We start from the raw sequence: 26,747 nt of genomic DNA, 5'->3' as shown, positions 1-26,747 counted from the left end.
TGTGACCGTTTTGAGGAACGCATCTAGATGGGTCTGGCCCAGAGACCCCCAGGTCAGTTGCGCACTTCCTGGGCTGTCCACTCAACTTCACCCTGCGGCCCTTATGCCCAGAGGCACAGCCCAGAGTGGCCGCCCAGGATCAGTGCCAGCTACTTGCAGAGGTTCCTAAGCACCAGCTGGCTGGGGTCGGCCACAAGCCCAGGGATCCTGATCTGTCGGGCACCAAGTGCCGTCCTCCCTCCTGCAGAAGTCGAGTGGATGCAGATGGGCCTCCAGGGCCATGTTAGTGGACGGCATCTGCCCCTGGACGTCTGCCAGACACAAAGCACCCCCCCGAGCGCTGTCCTCGAAAAGGGGCGGTTTGGGGTGAGCACGGGCCCAGCCTGGGCACTGCCGATGGCAGCGATGTCTCCACTGCAGGTCCGACCTGGCCCTCCGGAGCTTTGCTCTTCCCAGCTCCCCTCTGAGATGAGGGCGGAGCCACCACCACTGTGACCCTCCTTCCCCGACAGAGCCATCAAACACCATCAAACACCGGGGCTTCGACAGCCTCACCCCTCCTCCCTGCACCCTTGGGCAACTCAAACCCGGCCTGTAGGGACCAGGGGTCACTCCCCACTCCCCGGCAGCCACAGGAAGCCGAGCCCGCTCCTGTCCCCACATGGGTGCCAGCTGCCCCTCTGCCTGGCAGGCTCTTCTCCCCGTGGCCCCTTTGCAACTGAAACGCCACTCCCCCCTGCCCCTCTCCCTAATTTTGCCCTCTCCCCTCCACCCTGCCCCAGTGACCACTAAAGCATCACTGCTGCTGACTTTGTCATCCTGGACATGCCCCTAAGTTGTTCCTGCCTGCCTGGGTGGTCCCCAGGGCTCCTGCTAGTCAGGGGCTGTGTTCAGGCTGGGACATGTTTATCCTGCCATCTAGGGCTTGACCAGCAGAGGGCGCCCTGCACTCAACATGGGAGCCCCAGATTGTCAGCACCAAAACAGCTGGGGCACCCAGGGACGCCCACAGAGCATCTCCGGGGTGCTTGGTGAAGATGTGGGGCCCTTCGAGTGGCAAGGAGAGGGCCTTGAAGAGCCAGAAGGAGCTGAAGCAGCTGCACATGCAAGAGGCGGAGGCTCCCACGACCTCGGCCCAGAGGTGGCCCACAGGGCTGCAGGAGGCGGGCCCACTTTGCAAAACATTTAATCAGAATAAATAGAGTCACAGGCAGGCCAGTGTGATCCCAGGTCGGCGTCTGTGCCTGCAGGGCCGTGGGAACCAAGGGTGACACAGGACGAGCTGGTGAGCAGAGGCAGGGCCGCCAGGCCTGTCAGCCCCATCGCTGTCCTACCAGGCGTCTTGATCACCTGTGAGCAGATTCAGGGGCATCGCAGCCTCCTGGGTTCGACCAGCCCTGCCAGAAAGGGAAGTCAGCGAGAGCAGCACGTCGCCCACACGGGAGGCTGAGGACCCCAACGGTCGTCCCTCGATCCGGGCCGAGGCCAGACGCCCAGCAGCCTTCCTCAGGAGCCACAGTCAGGCTTCCAGGAGTCCAGAGAGAAGGCTGGACGGAGGCCGGGAGGAGCCCCGGGCCTCGGGGGGTGTGTTTTTGCCTGTCTGTCTGTCTGTCCAGGGAGCAGAAAGATGTCCGCACTTGCCTTCCTCACCCTGGGCTTAACCGCAGCGACCGAGTTAAGGGGTGAGAAGCGATTCCCCGTGGGCCTGGGGCGGCCACGGCCGAGTGGTATTGTGGAGCTGTTCACCCCTTGGGAAGAAGGGGGAGCATGGAGGTGAGAAGGACCAGCCGGGCTGGTCCCCGACTTATACAGAAAGAAGGGCAGAGAGGCGAGGAGGGAAGGCCATGAGCGGCCATGAGACCCGGCCGGGCCGAAGCCTTTCCATGACTGTTGTGTCCTTCCCCCCCGAATTAGCCATTGTCCTCCTTCAAAGGCCCCACACACCTGAGGGGGGAAGGTGGGAAAGCGGGGCAGGGGCATTCTGAGAGGCTGAGGGCCACCCACCCCCAACTCCACACAAAACCGGGGGGAGGAACCCCAGTGTCCAGCCCCTGTCCTCCTCCATCCACACCTGTCCACGGAGTGACCACGACCCCTCACCTGCCCCTGTCCTTCCTCTCGTAGACAGAGTGAAGCTGGTTGATTAAGAAGATTTTGTCTTCCCCTTCCTAGAAACACCAGAACACACAGGATATGAGCATAGACATTGTCCATCTGTCTGTCCATCCAGAACCGCCCTGTTCCGGAATGCAGTTGGGGGAGCTCACACGTATTCAACATCACGAGCGCAAAAAGTTTAAAGAAGGGGCGAAGAGGTACGGAAGCAAGGACAAGGAAAACCCAGGCGGCGCAGTGGGCATATGTACGCATCTGTGCTCCCCAGTGGCCACGGGGAAAAGGGAAATGCGCCCGCCGGCACGGCCAGGGCCCCAGAGCCAGGCTCGCTCATTTGAACACGGGCCCTGCTGCTTGCTAACTCTGCCTTGGACAAATCACCTGCTCTCTAACCTCAGACTCATCGTGGATAAAAGGAGGATAAAAATCTATCACAGGGCTGGCCAGGCAGCCTCTCGGGGTGGGGCCTCCAGAACCAGCTTCGGACCAGCAGAGATCCGGGGCTCCGGGCCCACCGGCCCCCCTGCCCCTCCCTCATTCACGACAAACTGCAGCACACCTCGGAAAAACGTGTCCAGTCCCCTCCCGCTTTAACCTTCCTCTACCTGTTTGCAAAGTGAGGGCACTGAACGGGGTTCATGTTCTGACCTGGGTGCCCCAGGCAGCCCAAAAGCCGCTTCGTAGCTCAAAAATCCTCACGAGACCTTCCGCACTCACACGGGGCCATGCACCCCAAAATGCCACGTTTCCCCACTGGGGCCCCATCCTACCGGCTTACCACTAACCACGAGAACGAGACATGGTAACTGATGTGACTCGCTCAGCAAACAAACCCTTTCGACAGCCCAGGCGCAAGGGGCGGGAGGAGGTGCGGCGGGCGCTTCGGGGTGAGCCAGCAGGCAGCCCCCGGAGGGCGGAGGCTGCGAGAGGGGCACTCACGTTGCTGATCTGCTCCTTGAGGAGGCAGATGACCTTCCGCTGGCCCTTGACCACCTGGATGTTGAGGTAGATGACTGCCCTGTGGGAGACAGGCGGTCACGGCTGGGCCCTGCAGGAGCGGGGGGAGGGGACGGCGGGCCGGGGGCCGTGCGGGCTGGTCCTCCAGAGCCCCGCCGGATCCACTCACAGCAGCAGGGCCGACACCAGGTAGATGGGGAAAGTATTCTCCACCAGGTATCGGTGGATCCAGGGCAGCCAGGAGACTCTGGGGCCTGCCTTCTCCAGGCGTCGCACCCACACCTTGCCGGCCTCATACATGGTGTCCAGGGTCCGGAAGGGGCCGCAGAGGCTCGAGGGCTTCACCCTGCGGGAAGAGGCAGCCTCCACATTACCCCACACCTCGGCCGCCAGCCTCAGCCCTACCCAGACCCCTCCGGGCAGCCCCTCCCCGAATCCTGGGGCGAATCCCCCCTGCCCCCAGAAGCCAGCGCCCACTCACTGCCAGACGGCGTAGCAGAGGAAGATGGCAGCGCCCAGGAAGGAGGGGAAGCAGAGCAGCGAGATGAAGACGGTGCTCATGTGGCAGGCCAGCCAGGGCCTGCGGGGCGCCTGGCAGTTGGCCATCAGGCTCATCTGGGGACAAAGGCTCTGCTCTGCCACTGCCCTGCCACACCCCACTTCCCAGTCTTGGTGTGGCCCCCATGAGGGAGGAGAGGGGAGGCTGGGCGGGGCCTGAGTGGAGACCCCAGGACAGGATGGGGCTCCCCCACCACAGGACGGGGGCAGACGGGAAGAGGCAGGCAGGCGCTCTTAGTACCTGAGCTCAAAGGTTGGACAGACAGCTAGGCCGAGGCCTGGTTTACAGAGGGGAAACGGAGGCACACGGGGAAGGGTCACTCAGAGGGGTTGGTACTGACAGGGTCTGGGGTCACTCAGAGGGGTTGGTACTAACAGCCACCTCCACTGACAGAGGTCTTTGCTAGGCCAGGCACTGTGCTCAGCGCTTTACAAATGCCATCTCTGGCCATTTCCTCTGGGGCACTGTCCCCATTGTAGAAACGAGGGAATGGAGGGCCAGGGAGATAAGCCTGGTTCTCACCACCGAGCACCCCGACTGAGGACAGAAGACCAAGGGCACTTCCCACGGCCGGAGGGCCTGAGGCCCAGAGTGTCTCCCAGGTCCCCAGCCCCAAGCCCAGCACACGGGCAACCAGGAACGACAACTGACCCAGCGGGATGATCTGGGGTCAGGGGACTGACCCCAGAGGGAGGCCCTGGGCTGCCAGCCTCATGCCACTCGGGCCACGTCCCTGGGCTCCAGGTCTGCCAGCTGAGTGGCCCACCCGGGCTGCCCACGCCCCCCAGGCGCCCAAGGCCCCGCTGCCCTCACGGGGCCCAGCGGGCACTTTACCTTCTTGACGTAGAAAAGCAGCAGCAGCTTGATGATCTGCATGGCGGGGAGCAGGGGCGAGAAGAGAACCCCCAGCCTGGGGGACGGTGGAGAGGGGGGTGCTGCAGTCCAGAGGTGGGGCCATGACCCCCGTGCGGCTCTGCGCCCCGCGGAGGGAGCTGCCCCGCGCCCGCCGCTCTGCACCCAAGGGCCAGGCTGGGTTCGGGTACGGCAAGTGTGGCCGTGGGCTGGGTGCCCCGGGAGAGGAGGGGTCAGGGCCCAGCCGCCCCAGGACCCCAGGGCTGGGCTTCGCTAGGGTCCCACGGCGGGGTGGGGGCAGTGGAAGATGCTCACCAGGTTAGGGTCTGCCCGTAAATCAGTTCCAGAACATTCCGGGCGATGTCAAACTCAGGCTTCCCCCTCTTGAGTTGCTTCTCAGAGATGAGCCTGGGGCAGAGGAGCCTGAGTCACTCAGGAGGGCTGGTCCCGGAGAGCCACCCCGTCCCTAACCCCAGAAGGCAGGCACCCTCCGAGGGCGGCCCGCATGCCAGGCTCACGTCCCTGCCCACCCCACATCGCGCGCCCAGCCGATGTTAAGGGCGGGGGGCCCGTTCTCTAAGCACGCACAGATACACCCAGGTGTAAACACGCTCTGCACTTTAAAAACCTACGTTATTAAATCCACGTCCTCAAAGGAAACAAAAATGAAATAAAAAGCGCCTGCACCGCTGGCACCCAGAGGGGCTGCATGCACCTGTTCCTTTCTCCCGCCCTCCTACCTGCCTTCCCTCCCGCCTAAAAATAGGTTACATCCTGTCCCGTGTTTTCCTCGTGACCTTTTTTGATCTTTTGAACGTAATGATCTTTTGCAAACGCTGGTGTGGGTGGAGATTTACAGCTGAAAAACCTCCCAGGTGGCCTCCCCTGCCACGCGAGTGAGGATGCTCTGAGCCCTTCTGAGGGAGGCGGGGCCCAGGTGCCCCGGAGGTGAGGGCAGGGCAGGGCACGCGCTCCCAGAGGGCCTCACCTCCACACCAGCTCGCCGAAGAGCGTGTCCAGCAGCGTGAAGAGGAAGTCCATCACCATGAGCCGGTACAGCTCCTGGCCCACGAAGTTCTCCCAACACTGACGCAGACCAGGCTTCAGCCCCTGCCCCCCACGCCCCCACCCACCCTGCTCGCCCGGCCCACCCGGGGGCCTCCAATCGGCCTGCAGGCCAGATGAAGTCAGGCGAGGCTGGCATGGGAGACTGCTGTGAGGGTCACCCCACACCCACAGCCCGGGACCAGGACGGCCTCCCCCAGCACCATCCAGGCCTCCCTCACCTGGTCCTTCAGGGTGCCCACCCGGCGGCCCAGCCAGTGGTAGCAAAGAATCCCCAAGATGACCATTTTGAGGATGAGGTTCCTGTGGAAGGCGGGGGCATGGAGGCTGAGAAAGGGGTGCCTTGGGGACAGAGGATGCACTCCAGGAAGCCCCCAGCCAGCCCCGCCCAGCCACACACCTGCAGATGGCCACATACACCTCCAGCACTGGGGACTCATGCCGCTCCAGGGCGGCCAGGCAGCGGTACAGGTAGGGAGCCCCCAGGTTGAGGAGGCAGACCACCAGGGGCAGAGCCAGCTGCGCCCCCTCACGCTCGGCAGACACCGGGCTCTAATGGGGTGGGGGAGGGGCAGCGGTCACCACACACCCCCACGCACAGGGCCAGGGCCAGAGCCACCGCTGGGGCCTGGGGGTGGGAGGGGGCCGTGGGGAGGAGTCCCAGAGCGGAAGGAGGGGGCGGAACTGGCAGGCAGCACCTCCCTCCCCCAAGATACATCCACCCCAGGCTTCAAGTTCAAACCACACAGGAAGGGGGCGGGGTGGGCCACAGGTGTCACAAAACGAAGAGGGAAACAGAGAAAAAAAGAACAGGGGAGAGTGTGAGACAGACGGAGGGGGGACAAAGAACTGGGCTCCCGAGGGGCACTGGGACCCTGGCTCCCAGGCCCGTGCAGTGGGCAGGGCAGCAGCCCACTTCCCCAGGCGGTGCCCGGTCACGGGGTCACTGGGGTCACTGGGGGCCCATTCTAACCAAGCGGGAGTCCGAACCCCCAGGCTGCCCGCCTCAGCCCCTCACCTCGATCGTGAGCTCAGAGAAGGCGTAGACAGCCACCGTGCAGCCGAACGTGATGCCCAGGCACAGCAGCCACACGGCCACCAGCACGGCCACCTGCCGCAGCCGCCCGCACACGCTCCGAGAGCCTTGCCGCAGCTGCCACTCGGCCAGCAGCTCCTGTGGGGACGGTGACCGTCACTGTGCAGCCCGGCCCCACGCAGACGTGCAAACTCACGGACACAGAGCAGACACACAGGGAAGCTTGGCGGGACCGAGGAGTGGCCTCCCACCCGCCCCAGTGCCACTGCCTGTCCCTGTGCCAGCTCTGGAGCCCTGTCTCCAGGCACAGAGCGAGCACAGGACCGGGACCCAAGGCCACGTCCTGCCCTCCATCCCCACCAGCCCGCGGCTGTGTCTACAGCCTGAGTCCAACGCCAGCCTCCCCTACCCGCCCCCTCCCAGCCCAGCCTCCTGACCAGGACCCCCAAGGCTCCCTGGGATCTCCCTGAGGCAGCCTCCCCCGCCACACGAGTCGAACCCGGGGAAGGCAGGGGACTTTGCAGGAGGCCTGGCTCAGCCGCCCGGCCGTCCCGCGGCCTCGGGCGAGCGACCGGGTGTCTGAGCCTCGGCCCTGTCGCTTGCAGCGGGAGTTTAACAGCCACTACCAGGGCAGCCGTGGCCAGCGGGAGGGGGCGCCAGCTGGAGCCCCTGGGGCCTGATACCGCTGGGGACCAGAGGGCACGGGAACTCCCGAACCCAATCCTCTCTGGCTGTTCGGTTCTCGGTGGACCCGGGGCCAGGACGGTGGGGGCCGAGCGGGCCCAGCTGGTGTGCCGGCGACTCAGGCCGGGCCGGCTCACCTTCAGGTGGGTTCTGATGTTGTCGTGCTGTAGGCGGGAGGCCCACTTCTGGGTCACCTTGTGGTCCCAGCAGCAGAAAACGGTGATGGCGTGGGCCCCCAAGGTGCTGCCCACCCGGTAGCTCTCCCCAAAAGAGCGGGACATGCTGTGAGGAACGGAGCCGGGGGGAGTGATGACGTCGGGGGTGAGGCGCAGAGGCCGGGGAGAAGACTCGGGGACACTCTGCAGCCGAAACCCCGTGCCTCCCAGGAGACGCCCTGGCGCTGCTCAGCCCACTACCGTGCCCCATGCCTCTCCTCCGGCCCAGCTCTCGGCCTCCTGGTGTGGACCACTGGCCACTCTAGATCAGCCCTGTCCAATATGGTGCCCGCCAGCCACAAGTGGCTATAAGACTGGCCACCGACATGGCCAGCGGCCTCCCACCCAGACATGGCTGCAGAAGATGCTGGCTCAGCTCAAGGCCTTTGCACTGCCTCTCCTGATAACCAGAGAACCTTCCTCTCCTTCTCTGCCCATCCTCATTTAAGCTCCCACTCTGGGCACGGGCCACCTCTCCTGAAAGGCAGCCTGACTCCACCCCCGTGCTCCGTAATACCTGGGCAACCACCCAGGGCTGCTGGGTCTCCCCAGCCTCCTCACTGTCTGTCTGCTCCCCTAGACAGCCAGCTCCTCAAGGACAGGCATGATGCTCATCTACCTTCCTGCCCTGAGCTGAGCACAGCAAATGTCTGTGGGTGGATGGGAGGACAGAAGGAAGGAAGGAGGAAGGAGGGAAGGAAGGAAGGAAGGAAGGAAGGAAGGAAGGAAGGGAAGGAAGAGGGAGGGAGGGGAGGAGGGAGGGGAGGGAGGGAGGGAGGGAGGAGGGAGGGAGGGAATGAAGCATGTAATGAAGAACATGGCTGAAGAAGGAAGGAAGGAAGGAAGGAAGGAAGGAAGAAGGATCTATGCATGGATGGTTGAATAAATGGTGACAGATGAATGAATAGCCAGCTGATGGATGGATCATAGATGGCAGAGGATATGGATGATGGGATGATGGAGTGATGGATGAATGAATGGATGGATAGATGGATGGATGATGGATCCATGGATGATTTGATTTATGGATGATGGATGGATGGATGGATGGATCCAGTAGGTAGAGTGATGGATGAATGGATGGATGGATGGGTGGGTGGATGGGAGGATGGATGGCGTGATGGGTGGAGTGATGGACAGGCGGATGGATCAGTGGTGCTCAGCGTCAGGGTCACATGGGGGAATGGCCCTTACCTGTACACCAGGGTGATGCAGGTGATAAAGAAAGCTACGCCCACAGTGAAGAGGTAGGCCAGGGGCATGTTATAGGGCAGACCACCCTCCTCGGGGGCGCACTGGCCACCGTCGGGCGGAGGGGCGCACAGCTGGTTCAGCGTGGCGTTGCTATAGTAGCCGTAGTACATGACGGTGTCGGTGAAGCGGCCCTGCGAGGGGAGGCCCAGCCTGGTCAGGGACCCTCCCTCCCACCCCTGAGCCCCCGTCAGGCTGCGGGGGAGGGCCAGGGCGGGGGCAGTGAGGATGACACAGGTAGACAAAGGGCCTTGGCCCTCCCGGGGTCCCACGGACATCAGGAGAGCTGACTGTAGCACAGCACGGGGCACGGACACGGTCTCCCTGGGGAGGCTGGGACAAGAGGGTGCCCGCCCCGCGCGATGCCCCCGCCCCCGGCCGGGCCGCACCCCGCCTGTGAGCAGCTCCAGGCCGGTGAAGGCGCGGACAGAGCCGGGGTGCGCCGGCGGGAAGGCGGCCTGCACGCCCACGATGAAGGCCAGCAGCGGCAGCAGCAGGAGCGCGTTGAAGGCCAGCAGCGTCTTGAGGAAGAGGAAGTAGGACAGCACGCTGGAGCCGAACTGGCCGCCGATGCGCTTCAGGGCGTAGCGCCACGGCGCCAGGGCCTGCAGCCCCGCCAGCAGCCCCAGCCCCAGGTCGCGCCCGGCCTGTGGGGGCAGGGACAGGAAGGTCGTGCGGGTGAGGCCCATGGGGGGTGCCCCGAGCAGACACCCCCGAGCCTAGCATGCAGGTGCAGGGCGCAGTGGCGGGGGCGCGGCTAGGCGAAGGGGGCATTCGCGGCCCCAGATCTAGGCCAAAGGCTAGGGGACCCCACGAGCAGGACAGTAGAGGAAAGAAGGGGGCCACCCCCCACCTCAGCCCAAAGTGGGGCGCCTACCAGGACACAGGCATATCGGAGCCGGCTATAGCAGGAAAGGCGCCCGCGACGGCCGTGCTGGCCCCTCCACTTCCCCCTCAGGGTCAAGGTCTCCTCCCTGCGGGGCGGGGGCAGCGTCAGGGCTGGACCAGGGGGGTGCCCAGCCCCGTGAGACCACCCCACAAGCTCAGGGCCGTTCTCGCCCACCGCCCAGCCCAGGAGGGGATGGGTCTCAGGGCCACCAAGGCTGGCAGGCACTGACCGCAGGCAGCGCTTCTCGGCCAGGTTCAGGGGCATCCCCCGGAGCATGTGGTCCCGCTGGGCCCCCGTCAGGCCCTGCAGCTCCTTCACCAGGAGGACCCGCTTCTCTGCAGAAGGACAAGGCAGCCGTCGGGTCCTTGCAGCCTCCCTCCGCTGCGGTCAGACCCTGGACCCCACTGTGACCCGGCACGGGCCGGCCACTGCCCCACCCCAGCACCGGCCTCCGCCTGCCCTGCCAGGCCCAGGCGGCTCCACTGTGCCCGGGCCACCAAGGCCAGATGCCCTGCCTCACAACCCGGCCAGCTGTCCTCCCGCACCTCCAGCCCCGAACCAGCGCCACTGACGTCCCAACACCCTCCCGACACCCCGCTCCTACACCCACTCTGCTCCTGGGCCCCCCCCACAAGCACCTTGCTCCGACCCCCCTGACCTGAGCCCCGCCCACCCTTGCTCAGCAGAGATGGGGCCTCAGCCTCACCCCGTCCCCACCCCGCTTCCCACCATCCAGCCCTTGTGGGGTGAGTGTGGAAGGGCAGGACATGGGGGAGCTGGGTGAAAACCGAGGTGCTCACTCGCACCTCTTTTCATCTTTATGGCCACCCTGAGGGGGGCGAGCTGCTTCAACCCCAGTTTCGCAGATAAGAAATGACACCCAGAAAGTTGACACCCGGCCCAGCTTATAGAGTAACTCTAGGACATTCACCCTGATCCCAGAGGCCATGCTACCCTGCACTGCTCCGTCCCCCAGCAGCTGAGGGCCTTGGGCAAACTGGGGGTGGGGTAACAGAGGCAGGACCCCAAGAAAGTACACAGACTGGGGAGGCCAGAGTCCAAAGGGCATAGCCAGGAGGGGCGTGTCAGAGACTGCCTAAGCCAACCTATGAGACCAGGCCCTTCTCTCTCCCTCAACCTCTCTCCCTGCTCCCCGGCCCCCCAACACTGGCCTCCGTGTGGCCCAGAAAACCCAGGCATGCTCCCACCTCAGGACCTTTGCCCATACTCCATCGGCTCTAGTGGCACTTCCTCCAGGAAGCCTCCCTGGCTCTCTCTAGGCTAGAGAGTCCCGTGATGCTCTTCCTTAGTCGCCTTAATTTGGTCATTAATCATCCCCTTCTCTGTCTCTTTGGTTCCTGGCTATTTCACTGGGCAGACAATACGCTGCATAAGCGCCCAAATGGGCCTGCCTACCACCACCACGTCCCAAGGCCGAGACCGTGGCATCGTGCAGTGCGTGAACACACACTAATGACCACCTGCGTGCCAGAGCCAAACCCTTTACGGCCCCAAAGGCCCCAGTGGCAGGGACACAAAGCCAGCCCTCCCCCTCGCCGCCCCCCACCAAGGGACCTCCCCGCTGGGGGCCTCAGGCACCGGCTGGGGGCGGGTTCCGTGGGTCTGCTGCACCCCGGCCCCTCGTCCCGGCCAGCCCGACTGCCCCACAGACACTCCGGCGCCCGCCTGCTCACTCACCCTCCTCCTGCAGGGCTGTGGAGTCCAGCTCCAGGTCGTACAGCCGGAGGCTGGGCCGGGCCGAGCGCCCCAGGTCGGCCAGCTGAGGCCGGCTGGCCCCGTGCCGCAGCCTCAGCGTGCGGTTGTAGTACTGGGAGATGATGGCGCCTCGGCTGCGGCCTGCGGAGCGGGAGCCGCCGGTCAGGGTGGCCCAGCCCCGCCTTCCCTGTCACCGGGAGGCAGCGGCTGCACCCCCTTCAGGACCCAGGGATGGTCCTTTCTAAGAGGCCGCAGACAGCACTGGGTCCCAAGAGGCCTATTTTTATCCCTGTGACCTGATGACCCTGGCGTTGTTTTTAGAACCCAGTGAGGCTGCACGGGCCGCACCGGGCCTCCCCTGGCTCAGAGGGACACAGACCACCCCCCCACACCGAAACCCTGGCCCAGCCCACAGCCTGGGGCTGACACCAGGGCCAAGGGCAGAGGGTCCCACTCACCGATGGTGCGACTGGGCATGCTGGCCAAGATGCGGAGCGTGGCCGTGCTGTGCACCACGGCACCCTCGGGCCCCAGCAGGGCCTGGTGGTCACTGCCTGCACAGCACAAAGACTTGTCCAGAGGTCCCAGGGACACGGCTGGCCAGCCATCTCCCCCACCCTGCCCCCATCCCTATCCCAGGCCTGCAGACTGCCGGGAAGGGCCTCCTGAGAGGCCGAGAAGGCTCGGTGCCCTGCCCACAGCAGCCCAGCACCCAGCCTGGGACAGGCAGGCTCACCTGAGGCCGCCAGGGCACCAGCCCCCGGCCCCCTGGGCTGCAGCTCCAGCCCCTCCTCCGCCACGCACTGGCTCTGCTCCTGGATGAGCTCGCGGAAGGAGTGGTGCATTTCACCCTCGTCCCAGGGGCTGGGAGGAACAGGGGCGGGAGTTCGGGCAGCAGCTGATCCAGTCCAGCCCAGCAGCCTGCCCTTCCACGAGGCCATGGCCCCACCATCCTCTCCCGGGGGTGCAAAACATCCCAGTCCTGCAACCCCCCAGCCCCAGAGCACTTACTCTGGGTCCTCCGGGGTCTCAGGGACATTGAGGACAAAGGCCGGTGGCTGGGCCATGTCCACTGCCCACACCCAGCCAGTCTGCAGACCTGGAGCAGCTCAGAGCCGGGGCACAGGCAGCCTCCGAAGCCTCCCGATGCCCATCTGACGAGACAGGGAGCGCTGCACCCCATTAAACCGCCCTCTCCCTGGGGACCGTGGGAGGCGCCACTCACAGCCCAGGCTGCCTGAGCCCCACCCTGCCCCCCATCCATAGCCAAACACGCAGGCAGGTGAATGGCCCCAAATAAACCTCACGCCAGAACGGAGGGACTGGCAGCCCAGTGCCCAGGAAAGGATGATGGAGGGAGAGAAGTTAGGGAGTGGGGTCTGGGCAGTTCCCAAGGTCTGCTCGGTGGCGCCAGTCCCTGGGAAATTGGGAAGGGGTGGGGTACTGTGGACACGGCCCTCCGTCCCCAGGGTTCTGCCCCAGGGACTCCACCCTCTTGGCAAGAAAGGTCAAGGCAGCTCTGAGACCTTCCCTGTGTCCACTCTGTAACCTCAAGGCGGTGCTTCCTCTCACAGGAAATCCTCACCCCCCCAACCAGGCCGGCAGAACGGGACGGCCGCCTCTCGCTGTGTCCCCACCCGGCATCCCAACACGCACACACAAAGCGGTGGCTGCCGCCCGGTGCTGCAAGGTCCGGTTCTCAGCAGACTGAATCCTCTACATTCCACCGAGGCCGGGCAGGGCAGCTGGCTGGGGGGAGGGGCTGGGCACTGAACAGGCTGCCTTTGTCCAGCTTTGTCTGAGCAGAAGGCTCTGCCATTGTCACCCAGAACAACTGGAACGAGGGTGGCCTTGTCTGGTCTCTTCACCCCGTGAGAGTGGGGTGGGGCGGGGGTGCGGGTGACACTCCCCGAGCCACCAGCTGACCCTGCAGAGCCCTGTCCCAGTGCGGCTGGGGCCCAGCCCTTGGTCAGCCCTGTCCCGTCCTCTCTCCCCTCCCCCCAGGGAAGTCAGCACTCAGGAGACTTGGCTCAGCTCAAGGGGGCTTTCTTGGGTGAGGGTGGGGTGCCCAGACAGCAGGTCCTGCTGAGACTATGCCCAGACAGCGTCCTCGCTATGGAGGGTCTGGCTGTCCAGTCTCTGAGCCCAGTCAGCACGCGCTCCAAGACCCTTCCCCTCTCGAGCAGGAGGGCCGCGTGGGAACCGCGGAGAGATGGGGCCGCGGTGCATTCTGCCCTCTGCCTGATCTGGGAAAGTGGCCGGAGGTGGGGCCGATGGCGCGTTCCCCAATCCTGTCCCTAGAGCTGCAGTCCCTTGGGACACTCCCTCCCAAACCTGGAACCACCCCTCTCCAAACGAGGAGGCGGGCAGGAGTGCGGATGGGAGGAGGAGGGCCCAGGAGCTCAGTGGTTACGGCCTGGGCTGCGGGCTGCCTTCCCCGGGGATGGGGGCTCGCCTGGGCCCACCTGGGCGCTGGCACCTGGGCACTGCCCAGGCCTTACTTCCAGCTGCTACCTGGCGCCCTGGCACCCTACTCCAGGCCGGGGCAGGTCGGGTGAGTTTCCTGAGCCCAAAGCCAGGTGGGAAGGGGCAGGGTGGGGCCCTTCCCGGGAACCCCGCCTCGGCCAGTAGCCAGTCTCCTAGGATCGGCTGCTGCCCAGGACAAGCCACGGCCCAGCCTCGTAGCCTAGGGGCTGCGGCAACTCTGGGAGCCCCTGGACCCCTGCCGGCCAGTCTCCCACCACCCCAGTTGCTGTTAGTGGGACCGGCCTGGGAGACCCAGCCTCCCCGCCCCCACCCCTCCCGAGAGGCTCAAACCCCAGGACGTCCTGGAGAACCCAGGGAGGGTACTCACTGCCCAGTGGCACCAGGGGCCCAAAGGAATTCAGAGTGGGTGGAGCTGCCGGGCTGCAGGGAAAGGCTGGGGAGGACATGGCACCGCCCCCGGCCCCAGGCCCCTGCCCCGCCTGGAACAGCACCTAGATCCGGCTGCTTACCTGGGAGGCACTGGGTAGGAGGGGCCCTGCACGCCCTGGAGCAGCTCACTGGTCCCCGGAAAAGGCCATCGGGAACTGTGGTCTGGGCTCCACCACCTGGGGGAGGGACCTCGGGGTCAGGGAGAGGGAGTGACCAAGGGCCCAGGAGGTGACCTGTGAACTTGGCGGGCCAGGCGGGGCCAGAGGGAGGAGCTGCACTGCCCAGCCCGGCCCACACGGTGACGGGCCTCAAGCATCACATGATCTGGCTTGGCCCATGGGCGCACCCCATCCCTGCTCCCAAGCCCTCGGGTGACTGCGCCCTCTCCCTGCCAACTTTGACGCCCTCTCACACCCAAAAGGCCCGAGTGTCTAGGTCTCTTCCAATCCTCCGGTGAGACCCCCAATTTCTATGGGACTCAGTTTCCCCAAGTTTCAAATGGGACAATAATTACAGACCCGTCCGTTTCCCAGGGTGATTATGATAACGGGGTGCTGCCAAAGCCCACTGAAACGGCGCCTTGCAACACCAGATTAGGTAATCCGTTCCTCCAGCTCAGCTGCCCACTGACAAACACGCCCCCAGGCCGGCTGTGCTCCCCCTCCCGATCTGGGCGTGGCTTCTGCGGCCAGCAGGCGGAGCTCTGGCACTTCCTGCGTGCTAGGTGGGGAGGGGAGGGCAAAATGGAAGAGAGTGCCACTTTGTGCCTGTCCCCACTGCAGTTTCCTGCTGTTCCCCACAAGCCAGGGAGGTGGGCACGGAGGTCTCTAGTTCACGGGTGGGAGGAGGCCGTGAGGTCAAGGGGCCTCCAGCTGTCATCTGCCAGGGCGTGAGTCTTGTCTTGTCCACCTGGTGACTGCTGAGAAGCCTGACTTCGAGAAAGCCTGGCAGAAGGCCAGAGGAGAGGCCCCCGTGGATCCTAGAAAGTGGGTCGGGAGAGCTTTCCTGGTTGGGAGGAGCCGTGCGAGGCGGGCAGGCTGAAAGCGAACGGGAAGGCAGGCCAGGAGAGGCCCGCAGGTGGGGAAACGGGTGGGCAAAGCCAGGAGGCCCCAGTGAAGACCCGTGATGCATGTCGCGGGGGGAAAGGGGTCCTGGGACTACGGCTGGACGGAGAGGGAGGGGCCGGAGTGGAGGCTGTTTTGCAGCTGTCAGTGTGGCCCTCAGGTGAGTGGTCTCAGGCTGGCTCATGGCACCAGGCACCTCGGCATGGACATGGAGGCCCAGGCCCTGCCTCTCCTCCCACCGTTCATGGCCTCCAGGCATACCCATGCTCCAGCCTCCTCAGACTTGCATGACCCCAGGCCCAAATTGAAGGTCACCTCTTCCGGGGAGCCTTCCTGGATTGAGCCCCGTTGGAGCACTTACCATGTACACTTGCCCGCCTGTCCCCACTCCCCCAACTCTGAGCCCACGGAGTGCTCAGCAGCAGCCCCCAGCTCGGGGCCTGGCATAGAGGGCCCTGGAAACCAGACGCCAGGCCAGGAAGGGAGGGAGGAAAGCCACTGGAGCTCAGCCATTAGGTGACGCTGACCTGAGGAGAAAGGCAGGCCCTGGCGGCCTCCCGGGGGGGTCCCAGGAGAAATGGCGGAGATGACTGACTCCTAAACGTCTTAACTGGGCCGGCGTGGATGGAGTCCACCCCTCAGCGCTCACCATGGCCCAGGCGCTATGCCTGGGCCTTTGTCACCGGCCAAGGCGGGAAGTTAAGAAATAACTCAGCCCGATGGGATGGCACCCACCCATTAAGTTACTATCGCGCCCTCCCAGCAGAGCCAGGGCCACCGGCAACCGGCAGATAAAGGGCCAGGGCCAGGGCCCCGCGGCCCCGCGGCCCCGCGGGGTCAGGCTCCCCCCTGGGGAAGGGGGCGGGCCCAGGCGAGCGCGCGCTCGCAGCCCCGACTCGGGGCACCGAACTGCCACCGCGCGGCCCCTGGGGGCTGCAAAGCAGCAGCAGGAGCCGGCCCGAGCCCCGCGCGGCCCACCGGGGTCCCACACGGGGAGGGGAAGGGCCGACCCCCGCCCGGCGCGCAGCGGGGAGGCTGAGCTGCGCGCACCTCACCTGCCCGCCTTCGCCCCACGCTCCACGCTCGCAGGAAGTGCGGGCTCGGTGGAGGGAGAGCGGAGGAAGCTGCCAGAGGTGGGGGCAGAGGAGTGGAACCGGAGGAGACCGCGGGGCGGGGGAAGCTGGGGTTCCTGTCATGTGACCCCTCCTCTCTGCTCCCTCACAGCCCTGCCTGGAGTAAGGGAGCGGATTGCAGAGGGTCTCCTCCCGGCGCTTGTTCCCTTGTCCCCAGGTGAGCGGGGTGCAGAGTCGGGGGAAGAGGCAGAGCGTGAGGGGATAGGAGACAGACTTGAGGCCGAGGGGTCCCTTTGTCCACTTCCCAGGGCCTGGGCTGTAGCCGCGCCTCTTGGTCTGGGGTCCCCTGGCCGGGCGCCGCGAACCCAATGCTGAGGGCCAGACCACAAGATAGGAAACAGAAGGGGGTCCCAGCACGCCCAGACGCGGGGCGCTGCGGGAGGCCAGAGCCTAGGAACTGTGGGTTCCGGACAGGGAGCCCTCCGAAGGGAGAATCGGCCGCAGAAAAGAGCGAGAACTGTCTGTGGCGGAAGGGTGACTGGAAGGCCTGGGCCACAGGTGGCAGGTGGGGGTGGGACGAAGCAAGCCTTGGGCCCTGGGTGCCTCGGCTTTGGCTGTGAGGGAGGGACCCATCTTTCCGCGACCTCTGGACTCCACCCCCATTTTACAGATGGGGAGGCTGAGGCCCCTGGCCACGTGTTACTTTGGGAGATAGATGCGGACTGAGGTCAGATCTTTCTCTTCGCTTCCGGGCGTGCCAGGGCCAAGACCTTGAGGCTCGAGCAGCAGGCGCCCCGCAGCCCCCCGCCCCCCAGCAGAGATGCTGCGGCAGTGGTCCGTGCAGTCCGGGCAGGCCCCGGGGGAGCCGGGGGAGCCGGCGGGCGAGGAGCTGTGGGAGTCGGAGATGGAGCGGCTGTGCTCCTCCCAGGCGCCGGTGCGCACGCTGCCCTACGCCATGGTGGACAGGCGCTTCCTCCGGTGGGTGCCCGGGCGCCGGCCCCGGCCCAGGCCGCGGTGGGGATGGGGGAGCGCTGCAAGGGTGCGCCAGTTGGATGGGGGGCGGAAGACCCTGCCTGGCGGGTGGGCATGGTGGGTGACTCAGGGGCGCCCCCATCGCCACCCCATACCAGGCAGCTGCGGGAGCCCGAGGGGGTGAAGACCCCATACTGGCGGCGGTGGCGGCGCAGGGGGCGGACTGCAAAACGGAGCCTGGAGGAGACGGCGCAGCAGCTAGCCCAGGGCTTTGGGCTCTGGGAGGGGGCGCTCTACGAGATCGGGGGTAGGACCTGCACCCCAGCTCCCACCTCCCCTCTCTGGGCTCTCAATGTCCTGTTTAGAATAAAGAGGAGGGCATCATCCCGCTTGCCATTGCCCCGCTGCATTCCCGCCAGCCCCCACCCCCCTTCCCCGCACACAGCCCTCCTTCCTCCCCATAGTCCCGGCACAAACTGTGGTGGGTGACAGCACCCTCTGGTGGCTGTCAAAGGTACTGTTAGGCCTCTAGGACACGACCCTGAAACCAGTCCCATGAGCCTGGTCACACACACCCCATTGGGTTGGTCAGTCGACCCTGAAACCCGTCCCATGGGACTGGTCGCCCACAGGCCACTGGGCGGGTCAGCCCTGAGTCTCCGCAGGGTGGCTCATAGCTGCCCTAACCCGCCCGCGGTTGCCCCGCAGGCCTCTTCGGCACTGGGATCCAGTCCTACTTCACCTTCCTTCGCTTCCTGTTACTGCTCAACCTGCTGACCCTGCTTCTGACCTCCGGCTCCGTCCTGCTGCCCTTGGTCTGGCTCCGGCCCCCTGACCCAGGCCCTGCCCTTAACTTCAGTGAGTGCCTGGCCTGCCCGCACCCTGCCCCGATCCAGAGCTCGGAGTGCAGTCACAGCCCTGAGCCTCTGTGTCCTGCCTGGGCCTCCTGCCTGGGTCCGGCCGGGGACTCAACCCGCCCAAGCCCTTTGCACGGTACGCCCGGTGGCCCAGCCCCAGGGCCGTGCTCGGGCCTCTGTGGGGTCGAGGGCCAGCAGTGGGTAGGGGCAGAGCCTCACCCAGGCCTGGGGGTCTTTCCTTACTGGCCCTCTCTCCCTCCCAATAGCCCTCTGGTGCCCTGGTGGCACCCAGCCCCAGACTGGTGTTCCCAGTTTCCACAACCAACTTTGGAATGTCTTAACTGGCAGGGTGAGTGGGCTCTGTCCCAGCTGTGGGCCAGGAGGGCTGGGGACCCAGTCTAAGAGGACCCCACCTCTCCAAGAACATTTCGGCTTCTAGGGAGACAGTCTTACACAGATAAGCTGGCCAGGCCAGTGATGGGGTCAGAAAGAAGGTGAGGCCACTGCACAGCCCAGGCCCATGGACAGGTGCCCACAACCTTCAGGGCCCAGTGGGGTGGGGATACCACGGACAAGAGGGCACAAGGGTCCAGGCCTCCAGGATATCACCTCACCCTCATCCTGGGAAGCAACTTAGCGGTTACCGTGCAGACTCCGTGTTCCAGTCCTGTCTCCCTCAAAACTGTGGCCTTGGGCAAGTCGCCAAAACCCTTGGTGCCTCTGTGAAATAGGGGTACTCGTACCCCTTCCCGATGGTGTTATTGTGGGAGTTCATGCGTTGATACGTGGAGAGCTCTCGGCACACAGCCTGGCAGGGACTCGCACTCAGTTGTCACCATCCACGTCCCCAGGCCTTCAGCAACACCTACCTCTTTTACGGAGCGTACCGGGCCGGGCCGGAGGACGGCTCGGCATACAGCATCCGCCTGGCCTACCTCCTGAGCCCGCTGGCCTGCCTGCTCCTCTGCTTCTGTGGGACTCTGCAGCGGTGAGAGCGCGGCCCATGTTTCCACATGCGTCCGGGGGGTCTTCCCTCTCACCCCTCCGTTGGCATGGTACCTCCATACGGTGGCAAGAGGGCCCTGGCCCCTACTCGTTAAGGCTCATGGGTGCTTCCAGGGTCCAAATTTTGTGTCACCAACTGCAGACCTCAGGGACAAGGGCCACTGCCCCTGTTTCCCCACCCCCCACTGAGGCCGTGGCCAAAGCCTGCCCCTGGGACTGCCAGGGGCTTCCCGCCCCAGACCCAGGGCCCAGCCACGGCTGAGGCTGGCAAGCGGGAGGTGCCCCGCCCCCACAGGCCCTGGCCTCCCACCCCTCCAGGATGGTGAAGGGGCTGCCCCAGAAGCTGTTCCTGGGCCAGCACTACAGGACGCCTCTCAGTGCCAAGGTCTTCTCCTCCTGGGACTTCTGTATCCAGGGGAAAGAAGCGAGCAGCATCAAAAAGCACGAGATCAGCAATGAGTTCAAGGTGCGTGCGAGGGCCTACGTGAGTATGTGTGCGTAAATGTGCCGAGTGTAACCGTATATGAGGGTATACGGTGTGTGTGCACGTGCATGTGAGTGTGAGTGTGTGCACACATGCATGCACACCAGGTACTACAGCTGGAGGCAGCGGCTGTAGATGTGAGCGCTCACCTGCACAGTGCGAGGAGAGCGTGGTCTGTAGGACACCACCGGCCACTCCCGGGCCTGTCCCTGCCCCGTGTCATCCAAACCCTGTCTAAGTGCTGGCAGCCTGTCTCCCGCACCCACTGACCAGGGTCTCGACCTGTTGGACAGCACCCCCTTCCGTGCACCACCCAGCCTGGCCCAGCCCTAACCCGCCTCTGCCTCCACTCCCACGACAGGTGGAGCTGGAGGAGGGGCGTCGCTTCCTGCGGGTGCAGCAGCAGACCCGGGCCCAGAGAGCGTGCCACCTGCTCACCTACCTGCGGGTCAACTTCCTCATTGGGGTCCTGGTGGTTGGGGCCATCAGCGCCATCTTCTGGGCCACCAAGTACTCACAGGACAACAAGGAGGTGCCAGGCAACTGACACTCATTCATTTAATTCCAGCCTGAGGTTTAGAGAGGTTAAAGCAATTTGCCCACGGTCACAGCCAGATCGAGCTGGCCTTACCTGTGGACATTGCCCACTGCAATGCTGCCATAGTCCATGGCCTTCCAGATGCAGGGCCCACCTAGAGTTGGATTTTAGGGGGTGCACAGGATTTTAGGGGGTGCTTCTGAGGGCCTTCCAGCCCACGGACACCCCTGCTCATCCCTGCAGGAGGCCCTGTTCGTGCTGCTCCAGTACCTCCCCCCCGGAGTCATCTCTCTGGTCAACTTTCTGGGTCCTCTGCTGTTCACGTTCCTGGTCCAGCTGGAGAACTACTCTCCCAACACTGAAGTCAACCTCACCCTTATGTGGTGAGCGCCACCTCCTGGGTGACAGGCGGGAGGGAGGGGAAGGCAGGGAGGACTCAGAGGCACGTGAGGAGCTGTCCGGCTGCCCGTCTTGGTTGTCTCCTGGCACCAGGGGTGCCAAGCAAGGGAGGGCAGGTTGGCCCTGTTGGGGGCACTCCAGGCCCCTCCGGCCAAAGAAAGTTAGCAGTCTGGACCAAGTGCTGGCCACTGAGGGGGGCCAGTGACGGTTTTGCCAGAGGGTGTGGGGAACCAGCTTCACACCCTCAGGGGAACCAGGAGCGTGGGATGCACACAGTTCCCACATGCCTGAGGGCTTACACTCGTTACCCTGACAACCCTCACATGACCTGTGAAGCGGGACCATCCTCACTTCCCCATTGGACATATGAGGAAACTGAGGTTCTCAGGGACCAATCCCTCAGCCAAGGTCAAGCTCGCCACACCTGCTGCATGGAGGCTCACACGCAAGCCCTCCTCTGCCCCGCGCTCTGCTCCGTGTCCCCTCTCCAAGCCAGGGTCCTGTCTCGGACCCACAGACCCTCTGCGCCCCCTGAGCTCCAGCCCAGCTTTGCTCTCCATCTGCTGCCCCCTGCACCCCTGCCTCCCAGCCTCCTTCGACTGACAGCCCCTGTCAACAGCCTGCTAGGCGTCAGCATTGAAAAGCATGCACTTAGATGCCACGTGTGTGCCATGGTGTCGGGTTGGCCGCCTGCTCGTGTGATGCGGGCGTGCGCGTGCACGCGTCGGTGGTTTCCGAGGCAGCGCAAGTACCAGGCGGTAGGAGACAGGAAGAGCTCACCCGCCAGAGGACATTAAAGGTCCATCGGGTATACGGGGAGGACACCTGGACTGTGCAGTGTTTCGCAGACTGATTTAAAAACAGAACCCTTCTCCCATGAGTCATCTGGAGACCAAGATTCTGGGGAACATTGTCGTGGATGGAACAGGTTGGAAGGAGCTGGGCTGTGGATTCAGAGGGGCTGGGCCTGGGCAAGACACGATCTTGCTCAGGTATCAGCCACACCTGTATCCCGGGTAGAGCAAGCCCACGTGCCTGGGGCCTCGGCCCTGACACAGCCTCTGCCCCCAGGTGCGTGGTGCTGAAGCTGGCCAGCCTGGGGATGTTCTCCTTCTCGCTGGGCCAGACCATACTGTGCATCGGCAGAAACACCACCAGCTGTGAGTCCTACGGCTACAACGCCTGTGACTACCAGGTGGCTCATGGCTCCATCAGAGTCTGTCCCTTCTGTGCCCCTCCCTGCCCCTTTGAACCCCTTGTCCCTCCCCAGGTCTCACCGCAGGGAGAGGCCATGGGCAGAGCTGCCACACCGCAGCCCACCACCAGGGGCGCCATCCACACCACACTGCGCCCTGGAGGGTGGTGCTCCCAGCTGTGGGGTTTTCCTGCTCAGATCTTACCCTCGAAACCTGGGTTTTAGCTTAGCAATCATCCCAAACTCCGGGCAAGGCTCCTGTGCCACAGAGACCCCCCCAGCGGGTGGGCGAGGGGCGGCTGGGACTGTGGACAGTGACAGGCCCCTCTGCACCAGTGCTGGGAGAACGCAGTCGGGGAGGAGCTGTACCGGCTGAGCATCTTCAACTTCCTGCTCACCGTGGCCTTCGCCTTCTTCGTCAGCCTGCCTAGGAAGTGAGCCACGTGGGGACACCATGGGGGGAGCCTGGGCATGTCTGGGGATGGCCAGTGGCCACAGCCGAGGGTGAGCAGTTCCCATGCGGGTCCGTGTGAGAGTGGGAGGGCCTATGACCGTGATGGGTGTGGTCCACACGTCCTCCCGGATGGTGGTCCCTGGACACTTCTTGCCCCTAGGCTGCTGGTGGAGCGATTCTCAGGCCGGTTCTGGGCCTGGTTGGACCGGGAGGAGTTCCTGGTGCCCAAGAACGTGCTGGACATAGTGGCGGGGCAGACCATCACCTGGATGGGTCTCTTCTACTGCCCCCTGCTGCCCCTGCTCAACAGCATCTTCATCTTCCTCACCTTCTACATCAAGAAGGTGCAGGCTCCCGGGCTGGGGTGGGGAGCAGGGCTGTACCTGGGTGGGGCTCACGTCCTGCCCCTGCCGCCTCCCCTGCTCAGCGCCACCTCCCTGGGCCTCGGACTCCTTGGCATCTGCATGCGGGGCTGACACCCCCACTGTTGTTGCTCCCCAGTACACTCTCCTCAAGAACTCCAAGGTGTCCCCCAGACGATTCCGTGCCTCCAGCTCCACCTTCTTCTTCCAGCTGGTGCTCATCCTGGGCCTGCTTCTGGCCACCGTGCCTCTGGGCTACGTGGTCAGCAGGTGAGGGCAGTGGAGGGGCTGGAGGCTGGCGGGCGGGCAGCTCCTCACTGGGTCCCTGATGCCAGCACACGCCGGCCCTTTCTCCACAGCATCCACTCCTCCTGGGACTGTGGCCTCTTCGCCAACTACTCGGCCCCCTGGCAGGTGGTCCCAGAGCTGGTGGCCCTCCGGCTGCCACCCTCTGGCCAGCGCGCCCTCCACTACCTGGGCTCCCGTGCCTTCAGCTTTCCCCTCCTCATCCTGCTCAGGTTCTTCTAGGACAGCAGGGGCCAAGGGAGGGGCAGCTTGGGGGGAGGGGTCCTTCCTTCCATGGGCACCCCACCTCATGGGATCTGGGAGCCAGACAAGGGGAGCCCAGGGAGGCAGGGGCGCCAAGGCAGGTGGCCTGGGGGTTCCCCCCGTGGCCCTGGGCAGCCCCCTCAGGGCCTCACCCGCAAAGCCGGCCCCTGACCTGACCGCTGGGGAAGCACAGTGCCTGGTGCAGATGCTCTGCGAACCTGCAGCGTTATCTTTGTTGCCATTGAGAGGAGGGGAGGCTGAGCGTCCACGGGAAGAAGGACGGAGAGAAAGCAGTGTCTGCGAACGCAGGCAGAGAGAGACCCCAGGAGGCGTTTTTAAAAGACTTGGTGGGGAGGGAGGAAGTAGTGGGGTGACTGACCTTGGGTTCCCATCTGTCCAAAGCCTCGTCCTGACCGTGTGCGTCTCGCAGTCCCAGGCCAACGCGAGGGCCATCCAGGGACTCCGGAAGCAGCTGGTGTGGGTGAGTGTCATCTGAGCTGGAAGGAGTCGCCCACTGCGGGCGAGACGCTGTCCGGGAGTGTGGTCTCGGCCGGGGGTAAAAGCGGGGATGGTGGAGACACAGGATGGGCTCTAGGCGTGGCCTCGGGCCGGGAACCATACGCAGGAATAGCGCCTTAGACTTGGCGACAAGGGTTTCGCAGGAGTATGGCCTTGGTCTGAGGGCGTGGACGGGACCTTGCTGGATCCTCCTGGGGGTGGACTGGCCCTTGCGGGGCGTGGCCTCCCTGAGGGCCTCGGACCTGGCGCGGGACCTGGAGGGGGCATGGCCTCTGGTTTAGCGGGAGAACCCGGTGGGCGTGGCCTCTGGCGGGGGCGGGGCCTTGCGTGGGGGCGGGGCCTGGGGCAGGGGGCGAGCCGCGGGCCGCGGGCCGCTGAGCTGCAGCTGGGGAGCTGACCGCTTCACCGCGGCCGGCTCGTGGGAGGAGGCGCCTCTGTTAACCAGCCGCTCGCTCTGCTGCAGCAAGTCCAGGAGAAGTGGCACCTGGTGGAACACCTGTCGCGGCTGCTACCAGAGTCGCCTCACGCTCTTTCTCCGCGCCCGCGATCCTTCTGCCCGGGATCCCCATGCCCGGGCTCCCCGGCCTCCCGGCCCCCCAGGCCGGGGCGCCCCCTCGCGGATCCCGCCTGTAGATTCCGCTTCCCCAGCGGTGCGGATCAGTAGCACCGACTCCGCCTCTGCCCAGGGCAGCCCCCACGCTCCTGCGCCCTGGTGACCCCCGCTACTCTCAGTGGGCGCCCCAAAGCGGGGTTCACACACCCAAGGGCAGCAGGAAGAAAAGGTGGGAACTTGTGTTTACACTTTTATCTCATTCCTTGAAAATTTGTTTCTGTTGAATGTTTTATAATGTATATAATTTATTAGTATAGTAACCCCTGAATACAATTTATAAATATATATCCATTGGGAGTGCTCAGAAATCATTTACTGTGAGTGGTGCCATCATAAGATCTGGAGGCCGCCCCACCTGGCCACAGAGCAAACCTGCACTGGGGGCTTGCTGTGTGCTACCTGTGCCGTGCCCCACAAACCTCCTGGTATGTCTTCCAAACACGTGAGACAGCGGAGACCCACAGAGGGGCAGTCTTCAAGCGGCAGAGCCCGCATCTGAACCCCAGGCCCTTGGTTCCAGAGCCACACTGCTCAGCAGCGATCCCCCAGCTTGACTTCAGGGGCTTATGGGGCTCACCTGAATCTGGGTAAGGGCGGATCCAGCTGGCCTCTCAGCAAGATTCCTCACAGCCTTGCGCTCTAAGCCAGCAACCCCGCATCAAAAAGGGACTGGTCTCGGGAGAGCAGAAAGAGGCCCCTCACCATGCCTTCCGCAGGAACGGTCCTTCCACCCTCTCTGTACCCCTCGCCGAGCCAGCCTTGAGGAAGAGTGGGGGTGAAGATGTTCCACCAGGAGGTGGGCGAGGCTGGGGTGCCATCTAAGACTGGGTCCAAGGTTCCTAAGCCTGTGGAAGCTTCCTTTTTGAAGCCTCTGGCCCAAAGCTGCAGTGATTAAATCCATGGAACTCAGCATTGGAGAACACCCGAGAAGCTGTCAGAAGCTGGCCCCGGGCCAGTGACTCTGATAGACTGACCTAGGCGCAGTCAGCAGCCAAGCATCGGGGCTTTCTGCAGCCCCAGGTGACTTACCTGCAGCCGGGATTGAGAACTGGTCTAAAGAATTATCAGGAGGGAGGGTCAGGAGGAGCCTCCGGACGTCTCTACCAGGGGCCCAGCGCCTGGCTGGGTTTCAGGCCCAGACGCAGTGTCTGGGCAGCTCTGGCCCACCGCCCTCGGGCCGGAGGCTTCCTATGGTCATTAAAGGCTTGGTTCTCTCGCTCGCCCAGCGCCCAGCATCACAAGACCCATCAGGCTGTCAACACGTGGGGGCCCTATTCTGGGGCTGGCATTGAGCCTACAAGGGGAAGAGAGCTCGGTGCTCCGTCTGGGCAGGGCAGCCAGCCTGGCCGACAGGAAGGGGATGCGTGGTGATAATTAGCAACTTAGGGCCAAAGTGTGGTCCCCGACCAGCAGCGTCAGCATCACCTGGGAGCTTGTTAGAGATGCAGATTCTCAGGCCCCAGCCTGGACTGGATCAGAAACTCTAAGGGGAGGGCCAGCAGCTGAGCCCCTGGGGGGATGCTGAAGGGCGCCGCCGTGGGAGAACCACTGCCCAGCACCATCTAGGTCCTCTTCCGACCGCCTCGTGTCCTTCTGGGGGATGTTTACTGAGAACCAGCCAGGTGCGAGGCCAGGCGCCCTCCCGGGGAGCTGTGAGGGAGCAAACAAGCTTGGAGGCTGTGGGGAAGGCGGCGAACTCGCATTCTGGGCACAGCCTTGGCGTGGGGCTGGCACCACCCTCCTGAGTGGCTGTGAAGACTAAGTCAGCCATTATTTAAAGTGTCCCAGTGGGCGTCCTTACTTGCATTGTGGGCATGGCCCACTGCAATCTGGTCGTCGGTCTAAGAGAGCCAGGTGGGAGAGACCTGAGGCCCCCATGATCACGACTGCCCGGCAAGACGACCTGGGGGCAGGAGGCTCAGAGGCTGGACCACCCCTTCCAGCAGGAGGTGTCATGGAGCACGTGACTAGCAGGGAAGAAGGGAGGATTCGGACGGGAGGAGGAGGCAGAAGGAACAGCCTGAGCAAAGGTGTGGGGATGGGCCGAGCGGGGCTGGGCTGGGAGACTGGGGCCTGCGGCCCCTGGCCTGGGCTGTGGGTGCGTGGGGACAGTCAGAGCGAGGGTGGACCAGCTCACCTATGGGGTGTGCCATGGGCTTGGATGACCTTTTGTAGGCGATGGGGACCCGGGGCACATGACATGATGTACCTACTCTGCCAGTAGCAAAGAATGCACATGGGGGCAGGGAGAGACCTGTGGGGGGGCTGCAGTAGGTGGGGGTCTCCCAGGTGCAAGAGCAGGTGGAGGAGAGCAGCGGACCCAGTGCCCCCACCTTGAGGGGGCCTGGATTCGCCCCACCCAGCCTGAGAGGGCTCCCAGCTACGTGACCTGCAGCTAGGTCTGCTGA

The 26,747-nt window shown here is 64.5% G+C and overlaps 2 protein-coding genes across 15 annotated transcripts; one reads left to right on the top strand and one right to left on the bottom strand.

The window, feature by feature from the left end:
* Window positions 1-1,170: 1,170 nt before the first annotated feature.
* On the bottom strand, window positions 1,171-14,431 carry TMC6 (transmembrane channel like 6). Of its 5 annotated transcripts, XM_039859639.1 has the most exons (22): window positions 14,336-14,431; window positions 12,642-12,756; window positions 12,351-12,493; window positions 12,076-12,203; window positions 11,798-11,893; window positions 11,322-11,480; window positions 9,853-9,958; window positions 9,612-9,708; window positions 9,124-9,381; window positions 8,678-8,868; window positions 7,406-7,550; window positions 6,567-6,722; window positions 5,949-6,100; window positions 5,770-5,851; window positions 5,472-5,569; window positions 4,799-4,891; window positions 4,466-4,541; window positions 3,554-3,687; window positions 3,242-3,418; window positions 3,055-3,133; window positions 2,101-2,168; window positions 1,598-1,748 (listed from the first exon to the last, which is right to left on the bottom strand). In XM_039859639.1, the coding sequence occupies exons 3-22, from the start codon at window positions 12,404-12,406 to the stop codon at window positions 1,676-1,678; spliced, it is 2,424 nt and encodes an 807-aa protein (XP_039715573.1). In that variant the 5' UTR covers window positions 12,407-12,493; window positions 12,642-12,756; window positions 14,336-14,431; the 3' UTR covers window positions 1,598-1,675. The 5 variants fall into 5 exon arrangements, with proteins under 5 accessions (XP_039715575.1, XP_039715573.1, XP_039715572.1 ...); XM_039859641.1 differs by lacking the exons at window positions 1,598-1,748; window positions 12,642-12,756 and adding an exon at window positions 1,171-1,397; XM_039859638.1 differs by lacking the exon at window positions 12,642-12,756.
* On the top strand, window positions 13,036-25,561 carry TMC8 (transmembrane channel like 8). 10 transcript variants are annotated; one of them, XM_039859636.1, is made up of 17 exons: window positions 13,819-13,893; window positions 16,544-16,609; window positions 17,154-17,370; window positions 17,523-17,671; window positions 18,073-18,222; window positions 18,488-18,570; window positions 19,073-19,209; window positions 19,545-19,692; window positions 20,072-20,242; window positions 20,492-20,631; window positions 21,719-21,842; window positions 22,179-22,276; window positions 22,457-22,640; window positions 22,798-22,928; window positions 23,018-23,176; window positions 23,610-23,688; window positions 24,190-25,561. In XM_039859636.1, the coding sequence occupies exons 3-17, from the start codon at window positions 17,213-17,215 to the stop codon at window positions 24,388-24,390; spliced, it is 2,112 nt and encodes a 703-aa protein (XP_039715570.1). In that variant the 5' UTR covers window positions 13,819-13,893; window positions 16,544-16,609; window positions 17,154-17,212; the 3' UTR covers window positions 24,391-25,561. The 10 variants fall into 10 exon arrangements, with proteins under 10 accessions (XP_039715571.1, XP_039715565.1, XP_039715566.1 ...); XM_039859634.1 differs by having other exon boundaries at window positions 13,837-13,893; window positions 17,063-17,370; window positions 24,172-25,561; XM_039859628.1 differs by lacking the exon at window positions 17,154-17,370 and having other exon boundaries at window positions 13,055-13,893; window positions 24,172-25,561.
* The last annotated feature ends 1,186 nt before the right edge of the window (window positions 25,562-26,747 follow it).

This window comes from Pteropus medius, unplaced genomic scaffold (genome assembly GCF_902729225.1).
Source record: "Pteropus medius unplaced genomic scaffold, Ma_sr-lr_union100, whole genome shotgun sequence".
Lineage (NCBI taxonomy): Eukaryota > Metazoa > Chordata > Mammalia > Chiroptera > Pteropodidae > Pteropus > Pteropus medius.
This window is presented reverse-complemented; position numbering and strand designations above follow the sequence as displayed.